Below are 15,593 nucleotides of genomic sequence, written 5' to 3' on the forward strand. Positions count from 1 at the left end.
TACTTAACTATCGAGATCTTCCAGTGATTTGGCATCTTTGATTTTTTTTGGCCATTCTCAGGGGGACTGCTAGTCAGTCTATTCTCTACATTCAGCTTGTTAGCTGAGTTGTAGAAGTGGCTGTCACTGTTTGGGATCACATGCAGAGTTTAATTTTTGCTGTAAAAGTTTTTTCAAAGAACTCTTTGGTGATGCAGGCATCTTGTACCGATTGGCTGGCATCGAGTTGTGCTTCTTTCAGATTTGCCCCCCAAAAAAGAGAAAATACATCCATTAGAAAAAAGTAATTTTATTCCAGCTTTTCAGTAATTTTGCCTAAGAGAAAAAAAAAAAAGTTAAAAGAATGCAAACAAGCAGTGAAAGGGGGGTGAAATGCATCCGAGCAGGCAGAGAGGCAGAAGCAGCTCAGTTAACAGAAATTTTATTCACACATAAAGTTTTTGATCAATGAGAAAGAAGGGAAGGTGGTCATAACGGGGCAGTTACCTGAAGGTACTCTGGTTTCATTTTCTTTAAGAATGCATATCAAGAAATATTTGAATGGTTTATGGCATAAAGCAGATCTACCTTTTTTTAAGCTACCAAAGCCCAATGGATAATTTTAATGTGCTTATCTAGCAGTTTTAGCCACCTTTAAAATAAAATATGCCTCTACTTTACAACATGTCCTTCTTTTGGTCGTTGAAGTCTGAAATAAATTGCAGACGAGCCAGATTTGACCCGTGGGCCTTGAGTTTGACACCTGAACTAAATTATATGAACAGTTAAGAGACGTCACTAAACATATCACTCATACTTGTCTGAACAACATGTCTGGTAACTTGTCCTTCACCGCATGTGATCTCAGCTGAAGTCTGTAAAAATAACAGGAGTGGCATCAAAGGCATTCTATGCCATCAAAGTTATATCAAACTGGCATCTCAGTTTAAAATCTATTAGGGTCTCAGGAGGCCAACGTTGACCATGTGGATTTGTCTTGTAAAACTCAAAAACTTACTCAATGAACATACTGTAAGGCATTTAACTACCAGATGTGATCTTTGTTTGGGTTTTTTGCTGGAATTTATTAGAAAATCTTTCATGCACATCACCTCTGAGGAGACACATTTTGGTGGCAGTATCATCTTGTTTGAGAGCTGTTTAAATCAGCAGGGACAGATAAGCAATCCTAAAAGTAACCTTGATGGAGGCTTCAAAAGAGTTGAGACTTGGGTGGTGATTTAGCATTCAGCAGGACAAAGAACAGGGCCAAAGCTAAAAATGAATTAAGAGCATATTCCAGTTCTGACCTTCTGAAAAAGAAACTTTAGAATCTGTGGCAAGACTTAAAACAAATGTTTACAGAAGCCAATCAGCTTAAAAAAAAAATGGCGGGGGGGATTGAGTCTTTGGATGAGATAAAGTGGTTAATTATCATGGGGGGAGACTACAAATCCATAAAAATGGAAACTATGCATCCTTTTATTTACACATTATAATTATAAACTTGTTTTTAGCCTGTTAGATAAAATCCTTTACAACCTGAGATTGTGACATAACCAAATATGAAAAAGAAACAGCTATTTTTTGTTAGACTATGTATATAGTATTAGTAATATCTCAATTTTTTTAAGCAACTGAAAAAGTAAAATACTGGAAAATGCTTCAGATTTATTTTGTGGATGGGAGGGTTTTTTTTCTCCTCTATTATCGTTGAGGTATGACGTTGATCCTCTGACCACAAACATTTTATGGTTCAATACCTTTCTTGAGGATCATTAAGCAGCAAACAGCTGCAGACTGTACGGTTGCTGGTTAGATCCTTAAAGTCATTGAGCTAGATCACATGCACTGGATTTATTACATGAATACACTCTGTGTGCTGCTAATATTTGGCAATCCCCATATCCAGTACAGCACAATAATGACTAGGAAGGGATGATATGAAGTCACTTGCAGAAAACACCTGTGGAGCTACAGTAAAACGGGTAACCTACCCCTTGTTTCGGTAATCAATCCATCAAAAAATGTTATGTTTAGAGACGGTATGAACTCTTTTCTAGTTTATAAATGAGCCCAAGGTTGTGCACTGAATCATTACTTTCAAGTGCCAATATTTCCTGTATTGAAAAAAGACATGTAGTGATCATCTGTCTTTGTTACCTTCTACTTTTTTATCTTGTCTTTTAAAAAATAGCATTATAATAAGCCAACATAAAACCTGTAAGATAAAGGAATCTTAACAGAAGGTAGGCGAAATATGTCTAAGATGAGGTTAACACCTCCTTCAGTATGTATGTGTTTAGACATAGAAAGAAAAACATCACACATGACAGTAAAGCGACATTTATTGTAGGTTTTTCCAGTTCAACCCATTAAAATGTAGTCAGTTGTGTAAACATTCTCCTGCCCTCAGCATGCCTCGCTTTAGTTCAGCAGTACAATACAGATATTTTTTCACATTAGCTTTTAAAGGTTGACAACTTGAATGCAACACAATTATTGTATGGGATCGTTAATATAAAAATACAATTAAATTATTTCCACCCAATAGATGATAGGAGATCGAGTTTAGAGAATGAATGGCTGGTTAATCAATTTAGAAAGAGTACACAAAACAATTTTAAATCATTGCAGAACTTGTTACTTTATCCAATATCCTAAAACAAAACCATAACTATTAGGTTTGTTTATACTTCTGCCTACATATGTTTAATTTAAATCAGATTTATTCAGTGGCATAATATTCTAACAAAGGCACTTTTCTCCTCAAAGTTTTAATGGGATTGCTCTAAAGGGTTGCAGAGTAATTTACAAATGGATAAATTACTTTTTATTTAGTTTTAAACTATTAAAGTAACAAAACAATCTTAAAAAGTTACAATAGTATTTGAGAGAGTCTAAAAAATAGACATATGAGGATTGATTAATGTTGTAAAATCTGTTTCATAACACAAAAAGGGAATTCATCCCAGTTATATAGCTCTGAATTCATGTCTAAGTAACTGCTTCTGAGGTACACTGAGGTACACTGAGGTATTGGATTGCCAAAAAAACAAAGATAAATCGGAGTATATTAAGGAGGTCTTCTGTTGTTATATTTTAATGTACATCAATCAACCATTTTAAAATATTAGCTTAAAAAAAGCTAGTTGATAAAGCCTATGGATCTGTAATGAGATGCATCATATGAGAAATTCTATACTTGCCCTTTGACCTATCCCTGACAATAACTAAGTGAGTAATAATGTAAGTTTTAGTCTTTTTGTACCAACTGTGACTCCTTGATGTAAAACAATGATGTCTGATGTCTTACTGATGCTAAGGTGACGGGAGAATAGCTTCTATATAAACCAAATCAGTTTTAGGAAACTTCTGTCAGCTGGAACCACGTTAGAGAGCATCTTAGGAGTGCTATGGCTGTGTTGACACAATCTTGGCCAATATAATCAGTAACAATGCAGCAAGTGGACGGTAATGCTGAAGACAGGAGAGCAAACACTTTTTGTCCAAGAATTCTGAGTGAGATTGGTGTTTATGTGTTTTTATTTAGCGTGTGTGTGTTGGTGTGTGTGTGTGTGAATGACTGAGTGAGACAAAGATGAGATCAGATCCGAGTCAGCTGGTGCCAAAAACTGGACGGCATGAAGTTTTCCATTTTGTCTGCAAAGAAGCCCAGCGGTGCAAAGAGTGTGCTGAAGAACTGAAAGTAAAGGAAAAGCATTAATAGGCCTTCAATTATCATGTCAGAAGCTTCTTAGTGTCGAAGATCTCCACAATTTACTGAAAATATGTTTTCAAAAGATAATCAAGAAGGCAACAGTTCTACCTGTAAAGGCAGTAATCATTCAGCCACAGTTAGGATGAAGCTATGACTACATCATTATCAGCCTTCAGAAGCACAATTTGCGTTGAATTCTTCTAATCTAATAAATGACTGGCATTTATTTACTTACATACATTTGACACTAAAAGCTATTAGTATTCTGTTCCAAAAAAACAAAGAAGTCTGGATGTAATCAGAGTTCAGTTTCACTTGCGGTGTTTTAGTATCAAAGGCAAATAATAGAAGGAAATTAACAAGCTTTATTTATGGCATCTGTTACATAACCCAGACCTGGGAAGTGAAATACAACAAATAGAGGACTTTTTTTATATATATATATATATATATATATAAAAATCAAATCATAATTCTGAAAACAGAACTGCTAAGAAGATCATTTGGGAAGTTTTACAATTATTGTCAATCATGGAGCCTGCAGACTGTAAATATGGATTTGCAGTCATAGTAGCAGTTTCACCTCATTAGGCAAAGGAAATCTTTGAAATTCTCCCTCAACAGTTTCATGCTTTCTCACCGAGCATGACACAAACCAGGCCTACTGGATGTTGAGAAAAACTCTGCACTCAAGTTTTCACAAAGCAAAGCAAAGGTCTCTACATGTTCTCTTTGGCCTCTTTTCATCCAGGATAAGAAAATGCACAAGTCAAAGTAAAGTTAGACGTAACAAACAAGTTAATCATAAACAAAATACTACTCCAAGGAGTAGATGAGGGCTAAAAACTGTCACAGTTTATGTAACAAATTAATCCAATAGGAAACCATCCATCCATTTATAGTTTCGTAAGGGTATAGTGGAGGATGTTCTTTTTCCGGATGGATCATCAAAATAAGTTGTCCTCCTAAATGTCAATCATTCTGGCGATGTTTACGTATGGCCGTCCTATGTGCTCGTCCCCATTTTTACTTACCGGTGGTGAGTCTGACATAGTGGAAAAATTGCAACTCTTATTTTGGAAAGTAAGCTTGTATGAGTGATGCAAACAGGAACCTTTTAAGAGAGCGTGCACGAGGAGAAATGGGCTCATGCATGCTCTCACACGCATTTAATAGGTGTTCCCTCTCGGGAGCGAGTACAGTGCTGTGCAATTTAATTTTTATTTTATTTTTTTCAAGTTTAAAGGGCGGGTCTTTTTTAAAAATTTGTGAAAAATCCTCCACTATAACTTTAATTTGAGGCTTCTGTGAAGCTCTAATTGTATCGAAGGAGACTGAAAGGAGAAGATAACCGCAAAAGGAGCTTAAAACTTTGGTGTTCACAATTAAAGTAGCAACAGTTTACGGACGCATTTCTAAAAAAATAAAATGGAAAAAAGCAACAAAATTAAAATATTTGATCATAAAAGACCTTTGAGGATTGACTGATTTGTGTGGTACTACTTACTGCTTTGGCAAACACACCCATAAGCTCAGGAAACTGATGTGTGAGCATGGCCAGCATTGCAGTGAAAGAGCAAAGGCCTGCTGTGAAGAGTATGAAGAAGGGAAGCTCTTTCTTTGGGTATACGGACACCTCGTGAAAAGCTGGAAGAGAGTCAGAGAAATAAAGAATATTGTTATAAACCTCTTGTTGATGGATCAGATATGAGCTGGGCTCAGCTGGGAGGTTAAAGTTGCTTTAACATACAGGGCAGTAGTTCTCTATCCGCTGTTTCTGTGCATCCTGGGTACGGGTAGAACAGGTGTCCCTTTTCCAGGGGGTAAGGAATTATCCGGAAGGCTGGAATGAGGAAATAATTATGTTATTTATAATAAAGATTTGATAAGAAATTAGGAAAATGTTAACATTTTGCTACTTTTAAAGTGTTACTGGTACAATATAACAGAAAAATAATAGGTAGAGGGATACATACTGCCCTCCCAGGTGCAGTGTAACAGATTTAAGGCTCCTTCTGCTCTCTTCCAGTGTTGCAGGTGGAAGAAAGCGTATGCTACTGCCTCACTGTCCCCTCTCTTTAAGATATGCTCTGGAGGCAGAATCAGGCTCTTCATCTCTAATAAGTACTGTAAATGGGATACAGAAAGTAATGTTAAATATCTGTCTTGCATTTTTATTTTTCATTTTCTCAATTCTTCTTGATTATTTAGTCTGCGACAAAGTTTGACAAATAAAAAACAACAAAGGCCGGCACAGTCACATCGTTTTTGGGATCATCTCTATAAGCTTTTCCCATCTGAACATTTAAAAAGTTCTTAACAAATAAGACCAAAACTGAGTCCAATTAAATAAATATGAACTCAGCATCTAACCACAGTTTGAGCTTGTCGCACTTTGCATAAAGGTTTCTGCTCAGAGGTCTGAGTTTATTCCATGCAGTTTCACAGTTTTTTTAATGATTCTTAACTGTCTGGTATGAAGCTTAATGGTGCAACTGCTCCTCCTAATTTCCCTGCAGACTAAAAATATATTTGCACCATTTGAGGTTTTTGTTGAAAGCCTTATTTTGCAACTTTACAAAGTTTCCTAATCCTTTTGTTGTTATTCTTACAGTGCTTCACATGCATATAATGAATGTGTAACATGGCCGACTAAGCCCTCCATTCTTTCCCGAATGTATAGATTTATTCAGTCAGTTAGTGTTGACCACCTTTTTGACAGCAGTTGGGTAAATGGGCAACAAATGTGAACAAGCTTCTTTAAACGTAGATAAAGGTTTATCTTTAATACCTCTATTTAAAAAATATTTATTAACGGATATTAGAGACGTTGCTGCTGATTCCACCATCATTTTAATGAACCTGCCACTCTGTAATCTACCTCTGCGGTGCCAAGTGTTGCAGGGGACTCTGCTAAGCAAAACCCCTGTGCGAAGCTGGGGGCCCCCTGGGCTAGATTCCCAGGCGGCCAGCATCACAGAGCCCTGGATCTTAGACTGACACTTTGGGAAGGTTGGCCCACAGTTAATCCTGTCTAATCCCCTCCATGGTCAGAGGCTCAGCCAACCAGCCTGACCGCGCTGCTTCACCCTTCGCCCCCTGGATCGCAGCCTGCCCAGCCTGATCCTTCTTTTTTCTACACCTTCTCTTCTTATTTCTCTTAGTTTGACAGTTGTCTAAGTTATAGAACTTGTTTAGTTACATCTAGGGTGGAATTTTCTTTGTAAAAGAGACAGAAGATCAACATGTGAATGTGAAGCATGTACAGAAGACATTTTTCAAATATAGCTGAGAGACATCTGTAGCCTTTCATGTCCTTATGGCAGCACCAGAAACAAATGCTGTTTTATACTTTTGGACATCTGCCTTGCATTTCAATGTTCATAAAAGAAATGTAGCTTTAAGTTGAGAATCTCCACATGTTTGACACAGAAGGACTGATTTACAGCAAGGCAAAGATAGCAAAATATGAATATATTTTTTTAATAAAGTCAAAATATATTTATTTTAGCCCAAAACACTCTAAAATGCCGTATACACCACAAATACAAAGTAAAGCATGAAAATATGTTTAAGTTTAAAACAAATTTTCCAAAAACATCCCAATTCTATCCCATGGAAATCTATGCAGGCTTTCAGGATGCAGTGATGTAGATTCACAGGCAGCAACTTTGTTTACCTGTTTATCATTTCAAGCAACACTCATTTTCCACTAGAAGGGACTCAAACAGCTTTGAGCCTCTTTCCTGAGTTAGTTGATCGCTAAAATAAAACATAGCACAAGACTGCCATAGTTGTAAATGTTACATAGGCCTTAAAATGCAGGATGCTGTATATTCAAAAGCCTTCATCCCAATGTAAAAGTGCTAGGCATACAACCTACTGATTCTCTGTGTGGCTCAATGTGCAGAGAAGAGGTGTAACCCAATAGGTGTGGTTTTGTTTCTAGCTTCCCCCTGTAACATGTTGCTGTATAAAGTAATAAAACCTAAGTTAACTAGTGATTTGCATATTATTGTTTGAATTTTAGCATATAGAGAACTTGGAATGGGTGCATGTGGCTTTTGGAATTTGGATTTATTGTGACACTGATGAATTCCAACTAATAATGCCTTAAAATACACCAAATTACTGTCAGAGTTTTTTTTAATGAAGCCTTTTAGAGCGTTTTTTGCAAAAGCTTCACTTTCGTCTGTGGGGCTATGACAGCTCTAAACGCAGTTGCGCTAAACATACTAAAAAAGGCCCATTTAGGTGTCATTACAATACTTTTAAAAAAAATATTGTGGCAAAATCTCAAGTTGATGTTGCCAATGCCTTTGCCCCTGTGTAAGCTTTTGGATTGGTTGGTACAATATGACTAACAGAGGCTACGTAAATTAACTCCCAATTATTTACAAAATAATAATTATTTACATTTAAAACATGAGAGGGAAATGCCAAAAGGCATTTAAATCCTAATGCTTTTTTTAAACTATCATGGTTTTTCATTAACTCAGTTGTATAGTAAGTTTGGAATTTGTATAAGACCGTTTGGAAATTAATCTATTGTGATTTTTTTAATTATTCATAAAAAGATGTCAGGAACTTTAAGCTGGATTTGTGAATGTACAAAGACTGAAAAAGCGCACAGAGAAGTCTATTTAAAAAAGAAGGTTTTAGACCAGAGATCAACTGTCTGCTTACTGGGTTGTTTATCTTCATTATCATCATCAAAAACGGGGAAGACCTCCTCCTCTTCTAAATTTCTATAACATTTGATATTTCTTGTCATATGCTATCCTTTTGTGTTCACGAACATAACAATAAAGAATACTCTTTGAAACCTAGTCTCTATAAATCATTAGGTTAAAATTGTCTTAATTTTTTTACCAACTAAACAAACCAAAAAACAAAACAAACTTTATTTTACCTAGAAGATATATCTAATCAAGTGGTGAGGAAGGAAGCAAGGAAGGAAGGAAGGAAGGAAGGAAGGAAGGAAGGAAGGAAGGAAGGAAGGAAAAATCAAACAAAAGCCAAATCTTTCTGTACAATGAAGAAGCAAAGGAACTGTTATCTAACTTTTCCTCTTTCTTGCCCCATAGTACCAGGCTGCTCATAAGGAATTGATCATATTTAGCAGACATGCAGACCTGGCTCCTCTGTCTTTTAGATTAACCATTTAGAGAAGCTTGCAGATCAGCTGTTCTTCCTCACATGTTATGGCATTAGACTTGGTGACACCTCAGTCAAACAACCCCCTCAGCACTGCCCCTGTTCTGAGGTCTGGCTCTTTAGTCCCAGCCGCCTCTTTGATGAAGGGATTGAGTTTCATGTGTTCTCCTTTTATCCCGGGGCACTCATAAGCCCAGAACATAACCCATAAGCTCCTTCTGATTTTCTTCTGTGGCTTGTTTTGCCTCCAACACACAGAGAACAATGGCATCAGTTTTATATCTGCTGTATGATTCATGGGAATACACTGTAAATAAATGCATAAAGACATGGAAATACTGCTGTACTTCATATTACTATAAGAAGAATACACCTGAAACCTTCCAGCATTTGGGTAATTCCACAACTGCATGTCAATTCCTTTAACAGCTCTATTTTTGCTGTCTAAATCAAACATCATCCATCTTTATTTGATACGAACCTAATCCCTTTTCTCTGTCTCAATTTTCAAACCAAATAGCCAATTTTGGAGCTTTAACAAGAAAAGTCCGTACATCTGAGCTCTGACAGGCAATCTGGAAGAGAGAACGCCAACCAAAATGGGGTGTGATGAAAAACTGCTGTCTGAAATGGGGTAAACTAGCTAAATAACGGGGCTGAAATTACCAGAAGGGCTTGGAAATGCAAATGTATAGCAGATCTAGGTAGCAGAGAAATGTAGTCAGCTCTGAGGTATTTACAAAGCTGTCAGTTTCCTAAATGCAAGTTCTACATTGGCTAAATGTAATAGGCAGACAGATGGAGAAAAAAATGAAAGATTAACAAAAGATGACATGAGGAGGAGAAAAAGAAAATAGAAATGGACAAAGAGAGTCTGAGAGGAAAAGGGAAACCAGCTGCATGTGAGGAGGACGGTGTACTGTTCACCAAATTATGTGTGTCTGTGGGTTAAATGTCTCAGGAGTTTTTACAGGCTTTGGCCAGCCAAATAAACTCCTGTGATAAAGCCTTGCATGATATGCGGATATAATCTTTTATGCACATTCATTATATGCCAATCAATTTATTCGTCAGACTCTTTCAGTACCTCTAGTTCCGGTTTTCATACACCAAACTGATTCAAAGTGTCAAAAGCCAAAACTGACACCGATTTAGGCAGATTTTATTATAAGTAAAAAAGGGTAATCACTTATGAGCATTTTTTTCTTAACCAGTTGAAAAAAAAAAGATAAAAATGCTATGGATTAGGTATCAAAATTAGCATTGTTAGCTCAGCTACTATTTAATAAAACATCAATCCTTATTATCGGAGTCTCAAAGACTTTTTAGAAAGGCCATAAACTCCTTAATTTTGTGTCATAAACACCTCATTGACACCTGATAACATGAATTCACACCTGGAACACACCCAATAATAACACACTAATGTTATGAGCAGCCCCACTTGACTATGCAGGTGTTTGCACTAAGGCTGAGGGACAGGAATTCACTAGTTTCTTTTTTCTTTGAACCAACCAGCAGCCTGCAATCAGTACCCGCAGAAAAAAAACTCGATCCTTTATGTTCAAATTGAGAAAAATACAAAATAAAAAGCCCCACTAATCCATTGTAGTTTCCACAGAGAGCTTTTATAAGTACTGCTTTCTTGTAAACCTAAAGTAAAAAAAAAATAAAAACAGTCACAAAAATACAATTTGTTCTAACAAACAAATGGACAATAAGATGAAGTTATTTCGCCTATTTCTAGTTTCACCAAAATTACACTTTAGCCACATTTGTGTAATCGCACTATATTTCAGGGGGGAACATTTGCAGCCACTACTGAGCAAATGAGGGCAAAGTGGGAGGGTAGATTTTAACAGTGAGGTAGCTGTGAACCAGCCACAGTGGCGGGTTGCAATTTGATCAGAAAAAATATTGTTCACTTTTCACAAGTGACTTCTAGTTGCTGCTAATCTTCCCCCATTACCATTAAAAGTAGAAAAAATAAGCAGTAGGTCAGAAATGTGATGTTAACAGCTGTCACATACAAGCACATACGTGTACTTGTATAAAAGGTGTATTTACGAGGCACACTTAGGGTTCATTATGGTTATGCAGCATTTTTAATGGATGGGACTTCTACCCATTGTATTTAAACTGCACCAAATAATCTGGCAAACTCTAGGGACGATCACAAACCGCAAGCTTACGACACCAAACTACATGTAGAAGAAGAAAGCACAGTTTCTTCCCAAATTTTCAGTGCCTCATTGCGTTCCTCCACTTCTCTCCAAGATCTGTTCCCAATCTGTTGATTATGGTGATTTTTATCACGCCGGTCTCAATGGAGACACAAAGCAGACATCTGCCGGACACGTCTGAAAAAGCTCCAGCTTTAGAAATGTGCATGCAGAGTCCTGCTACGGACTGCTCAGGGGGAGAAAGCGTCTCAGTCAAACTTTTTGAAGTGACACTGAGCTGAAATATGGAGATGTTCACAGAAAGCGGGCATGGGGACACACTGCTGTAACATTCAACATAATCATCTTTACCTGGACTGGAACGCAAACCGAGATTTTGTAAATCATATAAAGTAATTTAATTACCATCATACGACTGCCACTAGCAAAAAATAAAATAAAATTCTAATGACATTCACCATGTGATTTTACACTGGTGGGATGGACTATCGTCAGCATGATGCTACCCCCGATATTTCAAAATTAGATCTGACTTGAATAGTTTTAAAGAAGCATACCTGTATGTTACACCAAAGAAACATTGCGGTTGACAAATTTGTGGCCAAAGTGGCTAGTAAAGAAATTAAAATTAAATTTCCATTCCTGTCAAAATGCACAGATTTATACACAAATATGCAGATTGGAAGAAGTATAGGGGATATCAAGTTATTGCACAAGGGCATGTGGCAGAGGAGAGCGTGAACTAGACCAACAATGAACAACTGATTTGTTCGGTTGTTTCAACTGAACAAATCTGATTTGAACTGATTTGTTCAATAGTGTTTGTTTCCAACACTATTGTCCAAATTTTGATATGAATAAATTGATATGAGTTTTTGTACAGCAATATACAATACAAGTAAATAAAGTTTCTTACGGTTATTTTGGGACAATAATGACGAAAACAAACTTTGCTAATCCATTTTAAATACAATTTTAATCACATAAGTATATTATGTGTACGGCTGAGCATCTAATTGCATATGCTCCATAATCACAATTTAATAAAACACTTTTTTTTTTTTTTTCACTTTCTTACCCCCCTATTAGTCGCTTTAACTGTAAAACAAGCCACGCTGAGCAGCACTGTTTTTTGCCATATATATATATATATATATATATATTTTTTTTTTTTTATCATGACATATGATTCCTTGAAAAACACATTAGACTACATATAGTGTTTCAAAGCAAACTTCTTCAAACAGTGGTAAAATGAGGGTTAAAGTCAAGCAAACAAATAATAAAGGTGAGGAGCAGATACATCATGGGTATAACATGGCTTTCTAAACTGAGACAAATTTTGCCTTGTAGACCCACACTGACATCTGCTGGTGAACCTGCAGTATGACAGCCCTGTCGGCTGTAATTTTCTTGATCACTGTTATTGAAATTGTATCAAAAAAACAAAATTATAAGAACGCTAGTGGATCTAATTATTTATGAAGATATTCAATACAGGTACACAAATTTGATTTAATTATAAATTTTTAAAGTTCAGAATAAAATGTTTTAATGTAAAGTTAGAAGAAGATGTAGCGGAAATTTATTTCTTATAGGGACAATTTTATTCAATAACGGTGAACAGACTTTTGAACATATTTACAAAATTCTAATATACATCATAGTCTATATTTTCAGTGTTCTTTAAGGACTAGGTTTTATGTTTTATCTGCTTTTTTTAAGCAAATATTTCAAAAATGTTATATTAGAGGGGTTTTATAAACATTGCAAAATAATTGTCATAAGTTTGCATGGGATTTTCTTTGTGGTCTGTCTTTGCAGTTTTTCAGAGCCTTTTATTTAATTCATATCGATATATTGATATTAGACTGTATTGACCAAAATCAAGAAATTTATAGTGATATAAGTGATGGTCGTATTGTAGAGCCCTACCTTTGGCACATGTGGATTGAACTCAACAGCTCTGTGTATCGCCTCCACAGCATTCATCTCTGCTGTGCTCAGCCCTCGTCTGGATGCTGCTTCTGGAGAAAACCTTAAAAACAGTAGAATTTAAATGACATGTACAGGAAATTGGCTAGGCTATCTACAATACATATACAGCAGAAAGGAACATACTTATCTGAAACTGCTCGTGCTTTCAGCAGTGCTGATGTATAGCATATAGTGGCTGATTTTGGCAAACTGATGTCTACAAGAGAAGCATAAATTGTTTTATGGAGGTTGCAAAATTACTATAACCCTATTTTTTGTTAAATGTTAATCTTCTTTTTGGTCTTACCATCATATTTTGCCAGGACAGCCTGAACATCAGCATATGCCTGGAGCTCCAAAAGTGCCTCCAGGAGATTTTCATGTATATTTAACATTCCCAACAATGGGAACTCTTTCATTAACTGAAAAAGCGGTTTAAAAAAAAAAATTACTGCCATAAATCCTTGTAATATTACTACGCATTTAAATAACTATAGACAGAAACTCACATCTCTCATCATTTTTACTGCTTCTTTGATCCGGCCCAATTTGCGTGCACACATCGCCAGTCTGCGTTTAATGTAAACCAGTAGATTGATATCTTTCCCAGCTGTTGGTTGCAAGAATAAAATAACAGATATTAAAGTATAAACATAACTAAGCTAAATATCATGGAAACAGAGCAGCAGTTTAAAGAAGGTGTTAATTAGCAGAAATCCCTCAGTGGGTTAACAGAAACTATTATACTGAGTTTAAATGTCTACTGTCAAAATAAGAGCAACCCCAGTTTGCCATTATAAATTAAACAAGTCTTAAAATATAACAGATTAGTTTGACATACGTGCATTCATGTAAAAAGAGCCTTATTTGTTTGTCCTCCAAAAATCCAGTAGATTTTCTATATTGCATATTATATTGCATTTGACTTCATCAATCATCATACCAAATTTTTTTGGTTCCCTATCAACAAACCAGATTGAATGAATTTTTTTGTGTCCTTGAGTAGATATCCATACAAAATAAACAAACAAAATAGCAAGATTGAACAACAACAAAAAAAAAAACATGTTATATCAATATATCATATTTCAGGAACTAATGATAAGACATGCCCATCCTTACCAAAACCCAATGCTTTTCTAAAGAGGCGTTCAGCTTCTGTGATGGTTGTAGCTTCTTCTTCTGCTAGAAGCACATATGCAGCAGCACATCTATAAATGCAAACAGAAAAAAACATAAGAGCAAAGAGAAAAAACTATTTGAAGCTGAAAATTTTATCCTACCACAATATGCAGATGTAATCAATAAGAAAACTTTAAAATGGCAAACTTCCTATGAAGGGAAAAACCTAAATTCAAGAAGACTCATGCAAAGAAGCCTTTTGGACAAATATTTCCATACTTAGTCTTAGAGCCTTAGACAAAGGCGATTTTTATTGTCATTTTGTATACACAGAGGGTATACAAACCAAATTATTTTTGTTCAGCTTTTAGACAGTGAATGAGCAGCATCTTAGCAGAGAAATGAACATTTCCAGTTCATAAAGTGCAGCAGTGATCAAATGTAAACATCGTGGGAGAAAAAACGTGGTGAAAAAACACATTGTATGGAGGTTCAGAGCATTCTTTGTCTCACTCGCAACATTTTTGTACTGCACCAATCCATCGCGCAGTGATGAAAACCAACTAACTTCTCACCATTAGCTCTGACAGCTGATCCACCAGTGAATTACATAGAAATTAGTTTTTTCATCCTTCTTTATCATTGCATGCATCCCAACTGAACAGACAGACTTCACAAACCAGTCTGGAAATGCTTTAAAATTGTTGATCTTTGATACAAATGTTTCGTTTAAGTTGCATAAAAGGTTTGAATTAGCAAACTGGCAATTAGAGCTGAAACAATTACACAGATTGATTATTGGAATAATCAACAACTAACTGAGAAATTAATTAATCCATAAATGGAGAGAAGAGACTCAAAAACATGCCATTGGCTAAAAGTGGAATGCACTAAGAACAATAATCATATCTAAATTGTTTTAAAAAATGTAAAAACATGTTGCATTCATTATGAAAAACCTTTTTTATCCATCAAAATGCTCTAGCCAGAACAGATCAATGAGCTTAGTATTAGTTTTAGCTTCTGGTTTAACTTCTGTATAAAATCTTCTTTAAGCAAAATTTTGCCATTTGATTATTAATCAAAAAATAATCAACAGAATAATCAATAAGCAAAATAGTTGTTAGTTTCAGCTCTTTTGCAACTATTAACCCAATAACATAGGTACAGATTCTAGGTACAGTTTAGGTCTGGCTTAAACCGTAATGTAAAAAAACTATATCCGATAGATCTGCATTGGTTTAGTTTCGTTTTTACTTTAGGTTTATATCTGTGATCTTAGACCTGACAAGCAGCTGTGTTAGAGCCAAACTTACTCATGGTTCATTTCTATGGCCTGGTAAGCAGCTCTGATCCTGGCCTGAGGATTTCTTTCTCTCCATGCCTTCTGCATCACTGTGGGCACATAAAAAATAAAGCTTATTCACAAGACCTCTAAGATCTTCTTTAGTATA

The 15,593-nt window shown here is 35.8% G+C and overlaps 1 protein-coding gene across 1 annotated transcript in view; it reads right to left on the reverse strand.

Moving 5' to 3' along the window:
* Positions 1–2,217: 2,217 nt before the first annotated feature.
* The window catches only part of st7l (suppression of tumorigenicity 7 like), a 17,330-nt gene continuing 3,954 nt past the window's right edge, over positions 2,218–15,593 (reverse strand). Inside the window, exons 6-15 of the mRNA XM_015402371.1 lie at positions 15,456–15,534; positions 14,140–14,228; positions 13,527–13,627; positions 13,325–13,439; positions 13,162–13,234; positions 12,976–13,078; positions 5,677–5,827; positions 5,451–5,543; positions 5,208–5,347; positions 2,218–3,682 (exon numbers count right to left, since the gene is read on the reverse strand). Of these exons, the coding sequence (XP_015257857.1) occupies positions 3,587–3,682; positions 5,208–5,347; positions 5,451–5,543; positions 5,677–5,827; positions 12,976–13,078; positions 13,162–13,234; positions 13,325–13,439; positions 13,527–13,627; positions 14,140–14,228; positions 15,456–15,534 (1,040 nt within the window). The 3' untranslated portion in view covers positions 2,218–3,586. The remainder of the gene's footprint in view (positions 3,683–5,207; positions 5,348–5,450; positions 5,544–5,676; positions 5,828–12,975; positions 13,079–13,161; positions 13,235–13,324; positions 13,440–13,526; positions 13,628–14,139; positions 14,229–15,455; positions 15,535–15,593) is intronic.

This window comes from Cyprinodon variegatus, unplaced genomic scaffold, assembly GCF_000732505.1.
Source record: "Cyprinodon variegatus isolate N-32 unplaced genomic scaffold, C_variegatus-1.0 Scaffold34, whole genome shotgun sequence".
Classification (NCBI taxonomy): Eukaryota; Metazoa; Chordata; class Actinopteri; order Cyprinodontiformes; family Cyprinodontidae; genus Cyprinodon; species Cyprinodon variegatus.